The sequence below is a fragment of the Pecten maximus genome, chromosome 8 (genome assembly GCF_902652985.1).
Source record: "Pecten maximus chromosome 8, xPecMax1.1, whole genome shotgun sequence".
Taxonomy (NCBI): domain Eukaryota; kingdom Metazoa; phylum Mollusca; class Bivalvia; order Pectinida; family Pectinidae; genus Pecten; species Pecten maximus.
In genome coordinates, this window is record NC_047022.1 from 4117692 (window position 1) to 4132788 (window position 15097).

Below are 15097 nucleotides of genomic sequence, written 5' to 3' on the forward strand. Positions count from 1 at the left end.
AAACTGCTGCCATTTCAACTTGGATTCACGTAGGGTACTACCAATCATGACCTTCTAGCAAAGTGACCTGTTCTTAAAAATCTCTAAACATTTAAAGGATGTTACATCAATATTCAATATTAACTATTACATATGAAATTTAAACATAATGCTCACAAGTATTATTTTATTAAACCTACAATTTGAAGTTGCGTTTCTTTTTCGTTTCAGTATATTAAATTCAATTCAACTTTACTGGAGTTTCATAAATACAACTGTACTTTTATATATAGATAAATCGTATACGCACGACGTCATAAAAACATCGCCCCTTGTCGCAATGATCATCCCAAAACGTCGTCTTATGGTAACGTGACGTACATACAAGGTACATCTCAGGTTTTCGGCCTTGATTCCTAAGGTATTGCTTTGTTCAATGGACCATGGTAATATATGTGTGGTTATTGAACACATATTGACATTATGTAAATGTGTTCCAAGCGTGCAAAATAAGGTAAAGTCAACACAAATTATCATTCTAAATGCTGTACAAGGCTCGTCGTTTTAAAAAACACAACTTTACTCCCCGGACATCGTTAAATGGCAGGTTTTAATTGTCGATACACTTTACTGTATATCATAATACGGTACTCATCCACCAATCATTTAATTTCTCTGCATACACATACAAAATAACTTGGCTACACGCATGGCAATTATTTATGTTAAAAAGAATAAGAACTAATCTAACCAAAGTGAAAAATAACTATTTTTGAATTTTTATCTTGTCGGATTTGTATAACTGTCCACTGGCTTGGCATTTTTGCAATCTTATCAAGATCATAAAGATATTGAGAATGACTATACAACTACGTATTTTTAAATTGACACTGTTATTTAACGGGCAAAATAGCAAAGAATGAGAAAAATTGGCCAAATATATCAAGCGGCAAATTTCAAATGAATTTCTTTAACATAGTTATGCTCTCCGAGTATATTGTCTCTGGCACGAATTGATTTGGTTTTGATGTTGCCAATGTTATGTCAAATTGTATATTGTGTATGTGTATGATACTGATGAGTCGGAAGACACAAAGTTAATAAAGAACTTTAACGTTTCGAGATCATTCAAAACAAAACAGTCTTGGTTTTTACCATCTTCGCTAGCCAAGGCTTCGTGCAGTGTAACGTAATCAGAAGCCTTGGCTAGCGAAGATGGGTTTTTACATACTGGTACGCTAAAGTTTTGACTAAGAAGTTTAAATTAATAATTAATATAGCACCAAATATTATCAGAGACCAAGAAACCGTTTCCCCGTTCGATCTCCAAAATATCTTTAAATGTTTGTCAGCAGAACTTTAAATCTAGGAAAAATCTAGCAAAAATGGTGAAAAATTGGGTATTTCACACTTTAGAATTTAGGAGAAAAGGTTACATAAATTGCTATTCTGATTTAAAATAATTGGCTAGATCAATCTAACTTCTGAATTTAGAAAGAATATGCTAGTTTTGTCAATTCCATGAACATTCATACATATCTGATAATACACTTTTAAGATATTGCATTGAATTGTTGTAACTCTATTAATATTTTGTATCTAGTCGTACGTGTGTTGGCTGTCTGTTCGCCTACGTGCTTTGTATGTATATTAAAGTTAGAGTGAGCTCCCCTACATCGTGACGTCATAATAAACAATCTACACACACGGTAGACCTTCCCCAGAAGCATCCAGACGGATTTGTGACCCAGCGAAAGGTAAGCCTAATGTTTTACGCTTTGTGTAAATAACAAGGACAACTTTTGCACGACGGAAAGGGTAATGATTTCGATTTTCTTCATTCATTTATATAAAGTTGAATTTGAGATCGATTATGCAGAATCGCCAGGGAAAAAATACCACTCGTCCTAGCAGACGATATCACGATGCCGGCATATGCGTAGTCGGATGAAGGTCATTCTATGTTGATATGAACGACCTTGCCTAAATACGACAGTCGATATTAGGCCTTTTTTCAGTCATGTAATACGATTTATTTTATTAATCAGATATTGTTTAAATGGTGTATTTGCACAAAATCAGTTCCCGTCACACTGACACATCTCGACAGTATCAGTCGAGCATAGCCCTCGTGCTGTGATATTGACCTTGTCCTTGTCCGATAATGGTGTACATGACCTCGAGCTCGTCTCCGTATATATGCTAATACACAATTGGTATAAGCTTTTAATGATTTCGATCTTTCGATAATCATATGACATGAAGCTTGACATTAAATAAATTTCCATTCCCATGACAGTACTTAAGGCACTGGCTAGATGCTATGATACTAATAACAACTATCTCTTGTCACCCTTCCCTCTACACAGTTCCTTTCCCGGCCATCCCTTCCGTCTCAATCCAAAAAGATGATCAAAATATATAAATGAAATAAGTGATCATGATCAACTTTGATTATTTTTTTAATCAATAGAGTTGAAATTTAATTTGTTAGATAATGTAAATTGCAAAATCAATTAATCCATGACCACAGATTCTAATCAGTTGAAGAGTTATAAATGCTAGGTTGATCAACTTTATTAGGAATAAATGATGGTAAAATAATGCTGTTTAGTTTATATTCTGTTGATTGATCATCCTGGGTGAAACAAATATAAATGTCGTATAAAGTATTGCAAGTCATACAAAATTATAAATATATTTGGGCACATAAGGTATACAAACCGCATATAAATTCAGATCAAGATGCCATGGGGCAACATTGAACCTAAAAGTGATTAAATTGAATAATTACTAGATATCTCATTATGACAAACCCAGACATATATATTACAGTAGTTCAGATTCATGGTGAAAAATTGAATTACTAGAATATATATATAATCTTGATCTGTACACACGGAACCTGCATAACAAAAAAGGTACACTTCCCTGGGGAAATTGGATAAAGTGAGTGAATTAAAAATGAGAAATACATCATAATGATTGTTTATTTCATTTTGGTTCACAAAAATACAAATGTTATGAGGTGATGTCTTTGATTGGCAATTCAACAGTTGAATAATAACATAATACAATGATTGAAAGTTAACATCTGAAATGAACTGGAAGGAGAATGATGTGATCACGGAGGACTGTGTAGCCTTGAACTGATGGTGAAGGTAACTTTGTGGACCTGGAGCCAAATGAAGACTGACAACCAGTGTCTGATACACATGTGTGTATACACAAGTGTGCAGGGGTATAGGAAGTATTGTCTGGATAACTTAACCACATACATCACAGCAGTTTGGGCAGTAATTTTATGTGTAAGCCTAGGATCTTTGGCTGAAATATAATTTGTGATTAACTGAGTTGAGGCAGATTTCTCTCTTGATTTTGATTCTCTGTAGACAGGTTATGCTTGACTGGTCACTGTAGTCAGGTTATGCTTGACTGGTCACTGTGGTCAAGTTATACTTGACTGGTCACTGTAGACAGGTTATGCTTGACTGGTCACTGTGGTCAATTTTCACATGACTAGTCACTATAGTCAGGTTATACTTGACTGGTCACTGTAGTCAGGTTCTGCTTGACTGGTCGCTGTAGTCTGGTTATACTTGACTGGTCACTGTAGACAGGTTATACTTGACTTGTCACTGTGTCCAGGTTTCACATGACAGGTCACTGTGCACAGACAGGTCATAATTGACTGACAAGTCAGGTTTCGCTTGACTGATCACTGTAGACAATTTTAATTTGACTTAAAACCACTGTATCAGACAGGTGGCCCTAAACCTTTTCATGTCTGACCAGGGGTTCAAACTCTGACTGCCCATGTGAAAGGCAAGTGTGTTACCACTGTGCTACCCGACCCCCAACCATGAGCAAGTTTTCCTTCAGATACTTGTGTTTCCTTCCACATTATGCCCAAGGGCAGCAATAGCTCAGTCAGAGCACCGACCACGTAACGTCAGATGAAGATCTGAGATGCATGGATGATGGTTCGGGAAGCTGAGTAATGGGCCGGTCTGTGGTGTCGTGGTTGTTTTTGGGCAAGACACTGTATCCTAATTATTGCTTGTCCTTGGGCAAAACACTTTATCCTAATTATTGCTCTGGTTGGCATATGACAGACCTCTGGTATGTTGTTTAGTGAAGTAGCCACCAACTACTACAGGAATCCCCTCCTCAAAATGACCCTGACAGTTCAATGGGCAATAAACCTGGCAAACAAACAAATCACTGTATCGTGAGCTTAATAATAAAAAAAACATAATTGAAATAAAATAATTATGCATGATAGAATTCTTGCAATTTGATCAATGTGCAATTAATCAAAATTTGATGGCAACCTTTAAATGAAAATTCCTCTACTACAGAAATAGTTCAGACACTTGATCTGAAATCTACTGCAAACCAATTCTGAAATTCCAATTATATGCTGATTTGTTTACGTTTGATCAAAAAGTACACCCAATGTGCTATTCTAGTGTTCATGTACATGTATTTCTACAGATGTAGTCTCTCCTTAGGATAATTTAAGAGCTGGCATTTGGCCATATTTCAGATTTATACACTAACCTTCAAGAAATCATTTCAGATGTAATGATGCAATAAAATAGTTTGTAAAGAAATGAATTTCCATATACATGGAATTTGAATAGAACTTTCTTGTTGTTGAATGTAGATTTAATGATATTTTTAAAGGCTCTTGTTATGTAATGTAAATTTAAAGACATGTATGGCTGGGGGAAATTTTTCACCTTTATTACCATTTTGTTAACCACTTTTCTTGGATACATTCCAACAGTAATTACCTGGTGACATTTGAAAAGAAAACGACAATATTACTATCATGTATGTTTTAATGTTTTTTTTGTATAATATGACATTGTCTCTCTATCACCAAACATAAACTTTTTTTGTCCAGATGTCTCTTTCTTTTTTTGATTGATCTCTTTGAAACTTGAAAATTTGAAATTTTTGTTTTCCTGTTTACTTGTAGCATTTGAATTATTTTGATGTAAATTTATCATAAAATTTTAATCTCAAGTTAATTCCTAGCAGGTTGATTTATTTGTGACTTGAATTTTTTAAAAACTGTTTCAGAACCAAGATGCCAACCTTTCCACAGTACCTGAGTCCAGAGAAGGAGGAGGAGCTCCGAAACATTGCCAATGCCATAGTAGCTCCTGGCAAGGGGATCTTAGCTGCTGATGAGTCTACAGGTAAGTGTGACTCCAGACAAGGGGATCTTAGCTGCTGACGAGTCTACAGGTAAGTGTGACTCCAGACAAGGGGATCTTAGCTGCTGATGAGTCTACAGGTTAGTGTGACTCCAGACAAGGTGATCTTAGCTGTTGACAAGTTTACTGGTTAGTGTAAATCCGGACAAGTGGATCCTTGGTCAACTGTTAATGAGCCAGCAAACATGTCAGTTTGACTTTTGGTGTAGAGAGGGGGATTATACCGGTATCACTATGTTTGTAGTAAATAAAAGGTTTTGTTGAAATTCTGACTCTTGTTTACTTCATTTGCTGTATACTCCTTTTAATATCCTGCATCTATGTATTGAACGTTATTTTGTTGCGGAAAGTGTTTGCAATTAAATTTCTTTTAATAGTGTTACATATCGGGTCTTATTTGAAAATAAGGCGCTCTCCCTCCTCCAGACATAAATCAGTGAAAGAAAGGCTTGAACATTAGAACTTAGAAGAAATATTTGAATTTGTTTATATACTATTTCTCATGTTTTTGTTCAGGTTCAGTGGGAAAGAGGTTTGCCCCTATCAATGTGGAAAACACGGAAGAGAATCGTCGCAGATACAGAGAACTGTTGTTCACCACAGACAATGCCATCTCTGAAAACATCAGCGGCGTGATCATGTTCCACGAGACTTTCTACCAGAAGACAGCAGCGGGCGTACCCTTCACAAAGGTTCTCCAAGATAAAAACATCATTCCAGGCATCAAAGTAGATAAGGGTGTTGTCCCACTGATGGGCACAGACAACGAATGTACCACACAGGGTGAGTGTAGTGACCAGTGACAGGGTCCATCAGGTGTCCATGTTGTCCATCAGGTGTCCATGTTGTCCACCAACTTTTTATGCTCCCAACATTTTATGGGAGGGTGCGGGGCCGGGTGTGGCAGCTCTTGCATAGTGTTAGCTCTGCTAGTGGTAGATTAAGATGTATGACTTGTAGTCATTTGTCTAAATTTAGTCAATTGGGCGTTGGCGGGGTGGGAAGCCCAGGCTTTGTTATATAGTGTTTGCTGTGCTAGCAGTAGAATAAGATGTCATAATAAGTGGTCATTTGTCTAAATTGAGCCAAAAACTTTTTAGTCAAATATTTAATTAGCAAGCATAGCCAAATTCAGGATTTATTTACTAGAAAATGCATGTAATTAAAACAATAAAAAATAAAATAATGTGCTGTAAGTAGGAATTCATTTTGTTATCAAAACATACCCAAGATATGCTTCTGAAGTGTTATTTACAAATATATTAAACATGTATTCTAACAGAACAAAATGACATGTTGTATCAGACTTGATCAAAAGTATTTCAACAATTGTCATTAATCTCGGGATTCAACCCCAAGTTACCATAGTATCATATCATACAAGTTTAATATACACCTGATCCTTTGAATCCTTTCTGTAGAGATTGCATTCATTCCTTCCTAAGAACCCCTCAATAGATTTGGTCCATGTTTACACCATGATATCATGATGCACAAAGTTCTTTGCATAGGAGAGAGGCAGTCTTGATTTACTGACAATTTGTAGTTTTCTTAAATCACTACAAGTCATCAGCCTTGGATAACTAATTAGGAGAAAGTAAACCAGTTTTGTGTAAATGCTGGATTTGATTAGGCACACATGGAGTCAAATGAATCAATAGAGGAGTAATTTCTTTAATTAACTTCTCCTTGTGGGAATGACAAGATTGTGTCTGAACCTGGTCCCAATTTTGTAATGAACTAATGTCTAATAGATCGCTCCCATCATCTGTTTGGGGTCAGATCTGGAGGGCCCGATAGGAAACAACATGTAAATGATATTATGCTCATACAGATTTGAATTTTTATTTTACCTGGAAAAGTCTTGGAATGTATAGAATCAGTGACTTTGTATAAATTACTTGCATTGATCAACCAGAGTTGGGTATTTTGGAATTGTCTTCAAGTTGGAGAAATAATTATGTAAGAGTATCTTAAGTAATCCATGTTTTTCAATATCTCATGTTTATTTTGGTACACATGTGTTACAGGTCTATATTTATGTTTTCTATATCTAATAATCTATGTCATGTTTTGGAGAATTTCCTGTTTATTTTGGTACACATGTGTTACAGGTCTATATTTATGTTTTCTATATCTAATAATCTATGTCATGTTTTGGAGAATAACCTGTTTAATTTGGGACACATGTTACAGGTCTGGATGGCTTGAGTGAGAGGTGTGCCCAATACAAAAAAGATGGCGCACAGTTTGCCAAATGGAGGTGTGTGTTAAAGATCCAGAAGGAGACACCGTCGTATCAGGCCATGCTCGAGAATGCCAACGTCCTTGCCCGCTATGCCAGTATCTGTCAGCAGGTAACTAACACAGTGGCCATTTTGTACATGAAGTGTGTCAGGTGTGTGTTGATAAGCAAAATCTCAAAAGCTTTGTTGAAAATGGAAATATGCTTTATTACGGCCAACTGGTAAATCTCTTTTGGGTATCAGTCAAGTTGAGGATTGTGTATGATGTATGTTTGTATGTGTGTGCTGCTGTGTATATATATATTTAAGCATTGATGTCAATTTTTTTTAGTTTCATTGGGGTATAGCGGATTCTTACAGAAGTTTGCAAACAATTTTTTTTCATACCCCTATGAAACTAAAAAATAATTGACATCAACGCTTAAATAATAAAATAATTTCTAATTTAAAACATGTTTTATGTACAATTTTACTGGTTTTATATGGGATTCTTTTTCGTGCCATTCTCAGAATTTTTTTCATAGTGTTATGAAAAAAAATCTCAACCAATCAGAAAGCCGCATTCTGGGTACAAACAATGGAAAATTAATTATATGAGTATGAATTTGGTATTATTTTTAAATATATGGTCCATGCTGTTTTACAGAACGGCCTGGTACCCATTGTTGAACCAGAGGTCCTCCCTGATGGTGAGCACGATCTTGACACTGCAGAAAAGGCTACAGAACAGGTTTGTTAAGAAGTATAACGATTGATAATGGATCTTTTTAATTTTGTAAATTTTCTTCATTCTATATTATTTGTATTTTTTGTCAAAATAAAGATACTAGTATTGGATTAGACAATGTTGAATTAAAACAAAATTGAATCAGTTAAATTGATCTTAGGTGGCAACCATTTGCTGCGCCTTTTGTACAGACATGGATGATTGTTTTCAGTATTAATCCTGAATTCAATATTTTGAAAATATTTCCCCCATATATATAATGGGAAAGATTTTTTCAGGAGTAAACTGCAAATTTTGGAAATTTTGCTTAAATATGAAATAATTTCAAATTGGAAGGGGGCCCATTAACAGCCCCAAAAAGTCCTCAAAAAACCCTGCGGTTAAATAACAGCTCTTTAAGTATTTCGAGAATCAGGCACTTTCTCCCATGTTGAGAATACATAACATGACATTTATTTCTCTATACAGGTACTTGCATTTACCTACAAGGCCTTGGCCGATCATCATGTTTTCCTAGAGGGCACACTCCTCAAACCTAACATGATCACAGCTGGTATGTCATGCAGTAAGAAGGGAACTCCAGCCGAAAACGCTCGTGCAACAGTTCTTTGCCTCAGCAGGACTGTCCCCCCAGCAGTCGCAGGTGAGCAACATCCTCCTACAAGGTGTCATACTTCAGATAACTTTAATTGGTACCCAGAAATTTCCCAGTTTTGATGAAGTTGAATTGAACTATTAGTAAAAGTGGAAACTAAATGTTTGTTTTAAACTGTATTTAGGTGATAGATGGTGGCCTGTACTTCTAACCAGATGATCATGCTTGATACGAATATTCTTGTGTGTTATTTTTCATGATAGACTTGTGATTGATTATACCAGGTTGTATTGCAACTCTCTATATTTAATCTGACTTAATAACTAACTTAGAAATAAAAAACCCATTTTTAAGGACAAATCAATCTTAATCACTATTTTATATTGTAAAGCACTTCCAATCTGCAGGCATATTTTTAATATTTCATTAGCATCATTGTAAAATTTACAATTATAGAATAAATATTAGCCCCAAGTAACCGGTATCTGACTAGTTGAGTTGGGTGACCTGTAAATGGAAAATGCTGCATATGAATTTATCTCAGGGCTATTATATTAAAATATCTACCTGACCCCACAACTCCAAAATAAATCACTTCTATCCATGGTTAAATTGCCTTCCTATTACTTCTATGTAATTTACTAAATAAATTGAAAAGATTATGGGTGGTAATCCTAAACAAACCTGGAGTCCTGGGCTGGGGTAGATGTTTTATTGAAATAGCCCTGATATTTTAGTGTTGGAACTATCAGAGCATTCTTAAATTTAGCATATCTTTACTAAAATAAGAAATTTAAGTCATGTTAAATATTTTTCAGGTGTGACGTTCCTCTCTGGCGGTCAGTCAGAGGAAGATGCATCCATCAACCTCAACGCCATAAACACAGATTCTGGCCGCAAACCCTGGCCGCTGACTTTCTCATTCGGCCGTGCTCTACAAGCTAGTGTGTTGAAGATCTGGCAGGGCAAAGATGAAAATGTGGCTGCAGGACAAAAGCAGCTCATCACGAGGGCTAAGGTTGGTGTTATTCAGTGATTTTGTGCCCTGTTTTATAAACATATTAAGTGGCTTTAACTTGTGATATTCCCAAAAAATAGAGAAAATGAAATAAAATCTTCTCACATTCTATTGATATATTACAACACTTTCCCAAATTGATGAAGACACAAGGTATTGTAAAATTTTCAAAAATCAAGTCTTGAAAATAAAAATTTGAGGTTTGATAGATTTTTGTTGCTACTTGAATGATACTGCTTGAAATTTGGATATAATTTGCCAAATCTCATTGTTTAAGTCTTAGGTAGCACACCACAGTAAGACAGCCTGGCCATGGGCAATTTTTTTGTTAAGCAAATAACTCCTGTATTATGATATGTATAAAAAATGAAAAAATAAATGTACACTATAATTGGTATATCCAGTATGAAGTAGTACATACAGGCTTCACATTTATTAAAACAAAAATCAATAAATTGGTTCCGGATTTTAAATATCCGGATTTTCCGAACGTGTGTTTACACAGGAAATTTAGTTTCGCCTACAGCGCAAAATGGAAGCCCACAGAAAAGGTAAGATAGCGGAAAAAACTTAATTTACAACATATGTCCAAACAAGATTAATTCTGTCTTTGGGATAGAGATATTTAATTTTAAATAGGTTTCAGGAAAAAAATTGTGTAGAGAATTGTGCCATTTTGGGTCAAATATCATAATATTTTGCAATTTTTGAGAATTTTTTAAGCTGTTACCATGGTATTCACAGCTCTAAAAATCACAGAAAATATCAGTTTACTTATCCTTCAGAGCTCTATTAAAATTGCAAATGTTGTACAGATTTCAAATATATATACTTTATTAGAGGTTATATGTAAGGTTAACTGGCAATGTTTACATATCTAAAGCATGTGCCATATTTTTCAGAATTTGGCATTTTTACTGTACACTGCTACCTTATAAGGGCTGAAAAATGTTATTTTTTGGAAATTGTGCTTAATTATGCTTGATTAAGCTTCATTTTAGTTCATTATTGCTCAAAAATGCATAAAAACAATTTAAAACTTGTTTATTATCTGGCTTGTCATATTAGAGGAATCAAGGGAGGTAACTCGCATATTTACCCATTTTAAGGGTGGGTTAATTAAGCATAATGTTAATGAGTCAGTGTAAATTGAAAAGATATTCTATGTTTTATAACAAACCCAAAATAACTTATTGGGTATCTAACAAACAATATAGACTGAATTCTGGTTTGTTTTACCTGATTTATTACCCCGTATCCATGGAAACTATTACAGTAAATGTTATTTTTTGAAATATTTGGTGAAACCATTATTTTCAATTTATTTATACATTGGTAAGCATGTAATTTCAATTGATGGAGTGTACGGTTGATACAATATTGTCAATTATTGTCACTTCCTTCGGTAAAGCAGAAAAAATAGCATTTTCCGCATAAAATGGGATCAGCGGACACTTTCATATGATCATTGGTACATATCTGAATTACCGGGGTGGAAACAGATGACTGTGATGTCATAGGCATGACATTTTGAAATCTTGGATGTCATGTCATGATTTATCAGTTAGAATATTGCATGTGTTGCTAAGCTGAGGTTTGGAAAGGAATTTGGTTATTTATTATGACACCATTGAGTATTTATGACGTCATAGATACCATCTGATGACGTCATAGTTACTGATGACGTCATGGTAACTATGACGTCATATTACAAGGCTAAATTTGATAGTTGTATAGTATTTTTTGCTTGATTACATGCACAGAGACTCAAAGTACCACATTCAACTCAAAACACAACTTTATTCAAGAGATATACAGAATTATGGGAGTTTTCATCTTTAAAATTACCTCCCCTTATTACTGGATTGGGAGAAAAAGTTGTCAAAATACACCTCTCAGGGAAATCAGCAATACTCCGTGACTATTAAAGATACACAGTAACCCGATATGTCATTTTGTTCGTCGGAACATATTCTAGACATTCATGGGGTTTTTAGTAAAATTAGAATTAACAAAAGTGATGTATAAGGTAGCACACCACAGTAAGACAGCCTGGCCATGGGCAATTTTTTTGTTAAGCAAATAACTCCTGTATTATGATATGTATAAAAAATGAAAAAATAAATGTACACTATAATTGGTATATCCAGTATGAAGTAGTACATACAGGCTTCACATTTATTAAAACAAAAATCAATAAATTGGTTCCGGATTTTAAATATCCGGATTTTCCGAACGTGTGTTTACACAGGAAATTTAGTTTCGCCTACAGCGCAAAATGGAAGCCCACAGAAAAGGTAAGATAGCGGAAAAACTTAATTTACAACATATGTCCAAACAAGATTAATTCTGTCTTTGGGATAGAGATATTTAATTTTAAATAGGTTTCAGGAAAAAAATTGTGTAGAGAATTGTGCCATTTTGGGTCAAATATCATAATATTTTGCAATTTTTGAGAATTTTTTAAGCTGTTACCATGGTATTCACAGCTCTAAAAATCACAGAAAATATCAGTTTACTTATCCTTCAGAGCTCTATTAAAATTGCAAATGTTGTACAGATTTCAAATATATATACTTTATTAGAGGTTATATGTAAGGTTAACTGGCAATGTTTACATATCTAAAGCATGTGCCATATTTTTCAGAATTTGGCATTTTTACTGTACACTGCTACCTTACACCTGGTGTAGCCTGAAGGACAATATTACTTACCCTCATCAATTACTAATCACAGCGAGGCAATTTTAAAGAGGCAAAACAAACCAATTTACTGAGCCAAGCATTATATCATACAGTACCTGTATACATAGCAATATATCTTTGTGTATGTGTCTGAAGGCCACCTGTTTGACCTAGACGTAATAATTCTATATTCATACATGTTTACAATGCTTGGTTTAATTAATATTGTTGTTTTCATTCTGGTATAATATAAATATTATTATGTATTTACAATTGTAGGCTAATGGTTTGGCAGCATTGGGCAAGTACCAAGGAAACATGGAAAGTGCTGCAGCTGCCGACTCTTTGTTTGTGGCACAACATGCATACTAGACACCAAACACCCCCGCTTACCTCCCCTTGTTTACACCGTTGGTGTATCCGTACACTGAACAAAGACAGTTACACATGTAACACATTTATATTTTAATGAACAATATTGTTAGAAACATCCATGTGTGTGTTGATGAAGAGATTATGTTACTTCGAAAGTCGTAACCCGTGACAGCGTGATGGATATTATACCGTATTTTTTAGACATTTTTAGATACGATGTACTTTAAAAATCTCAGTTCTAGGCATAATATATACCGTTTACCATGTATTAAAAATTTGTGCACATTTTTTTTGTCACATATTTGTATTGTTACTGTCAGCATTTGTTTTAATGTTATTTATTTGCTTTAATAGAACAGATTATGCCTCTCAAGAATGATATGATGCTATAATTTCTGTGATCCCTCTCCACAATTGATTAAAACTATATTATGCCCGTAACTTTTTTCATGGTTTTCTGTCTACAATATGAGGATTTTAAAGCTTTTTACTCCGAAGTCTATCCCAGGAAAAAATATCTACCCTACAAGAGGACTCTAGGTTTGTCAATCAAGGACCACACATTTTTTTCATTGAAGTGACTTAATTAAAACAGTACATTTTATCAAGAACCCAAGAGTTCCTTTCATTTCTTAAGTCCTCCATTGGATAATTGTTACTAGAATAATAATATAATGGAAATTCTGTCAAATTGTAACTTTTGCATTTTTCACCAAAGGAAAATGGTGAATTTAACAATAAAATTAAATCTTGTAATCTGATGTCCCATACTGAATAATGAGAACAATATGTCAATCACCATACAGTGTGTATATGTTCTGACAGCAGTGTCAAGTTGTTCAAAAGGTGATTAGCTTAATCAGGTTACAGGCAGATGTTTACAGGAATACAAAACAGGAATACAACATATTGTACCAGCATCCAAATATACAGCAAGGCTGATATCAGGTTACAGGGACAAAGTTACAGGAATACAAAACAGAATTACACTACATTTTTACAACACCAAAAGTTATTGTAAGGTCAGGTTGCAGGGAGATGTTTTTAGGATCACAAAATGGAAAAATTATTAAATCCTATTTCTCCTTTACTTCAACAACTGAGTGAAAGTATTCCTTGGAGATAGACAGGTACGAAGAGACTTGACGAGTGTAATAGTTTCAAAGAATTTTGTTGAGTAAGTTTTACCAGAAATGATTTTTATTAAAATTAGCCTAATCACGTATTTAACAACAGGGCCCAGACTTGCATCAGTATCAATGTTTTCATATGTTATATTATTTCCCAGATCAAAAAGCTTTGATCTTGGTTGTACTCCACAAACTTGTGAACATGTTCATTCTGCTTGAAAATAACAGCCTTGTGTTAATAAGGTAGTGATGATTTATTTGTTTGGTTTTTCGCCCCATAAACAGCCAGGGTTATTTTGAAGCATAGTCTCCATGTAGTAGTTGGTGACTACCTCACTGAACAACATGCGGGGGACCATCGCATGCATCCAGAGAAGTAACATGCAAGTGTCTTGCCCAGGAACACAACTACGACAGCACAGCTAGGCTGGCCTGTTTCTCAGCTTACTGAGAAACAAACCGAACGGATAGGGACCAACAAACAATGCACCTTGGATCTTCCTCTTGAGGTCACTTGGCCGACGCTCCAATTATGAATAAAACAATAACATGCAGCTATTTCGCCCTTTCAGGACTGGTATGGAAATTCTGGAGAAGAGATTCGGTTTGATATTGTTTAATAACGCCCTATAAACAGCTATCATAAGGTCATTAAAACCGGGAGAGAAGTTTTAAAGGAGAAACTAAATATATATATCTACCAAACAAATATCAAAATATAAACCCCTTATCAATTTTGTACAGTTGAGAAAATTTGATATAATTTCAAAAGATCATGAAAATGTTTTAAAGCACATTCTGACAGGTGGCACTTCTTGTAAGATGCAGCCTACTATGGTCCTTGCGTTGACTGAGTGGTTAAGGTGTCACGACACTTTATCACTAGCCCTCCACCTCTGGGTTGTGAGTTAGAAACCTACATTGGCAGTTGCCAGGTACTGACCGTAGGTCGGTGGTTTTTCTCTGGGTACTCTAGCTTTCCTCCACCTCAAAAACCTGGCACATCCTTAAATGACACTGGCTGTTAACAGGATGTTAAACAAACCAAACCAAATCAAACAATGTCCCTTGCTGCAGAAGGGAGATAAATCTAACTGCATATGGGAGTTTGATCA

General features: G+C 34.9%; 1 protein-coding gene across 1 annotated transcript; it reads left to right on the forward strand.

The window, feature by feature from the left end:
- The first annotated feature begins 1613 nt into the window (after window positions 1–1613).
- On the forward strand, window positions 1614–13293 carry LOC117332645 (fructose-bisphosphate aldolase-like). Its single transcript, XM_033891630.1, has 8 exons — window positions 1614–1736; window positions 5071–5189; window positions 5724–5990; window positions 7404–7564; window positions 8100–8183; window positions 8649–8823; window positions 9594–9793; window positions 12757–13293. Exons 2-8 carry the CDS (start codon window positions 5078–5080, stop codon window positions 12847–12849), a joined length of 1092 nt encoding a protein of 363 aa, XP_033747521.1. The 5' UTR covers window positions 1614–1736; window positions 5071–5077; the 3' UTR covers window positions 12850–13293.
- The last annotated feature ends 1804 nt before the right edge of the window (window positions 13294–15097 follow it).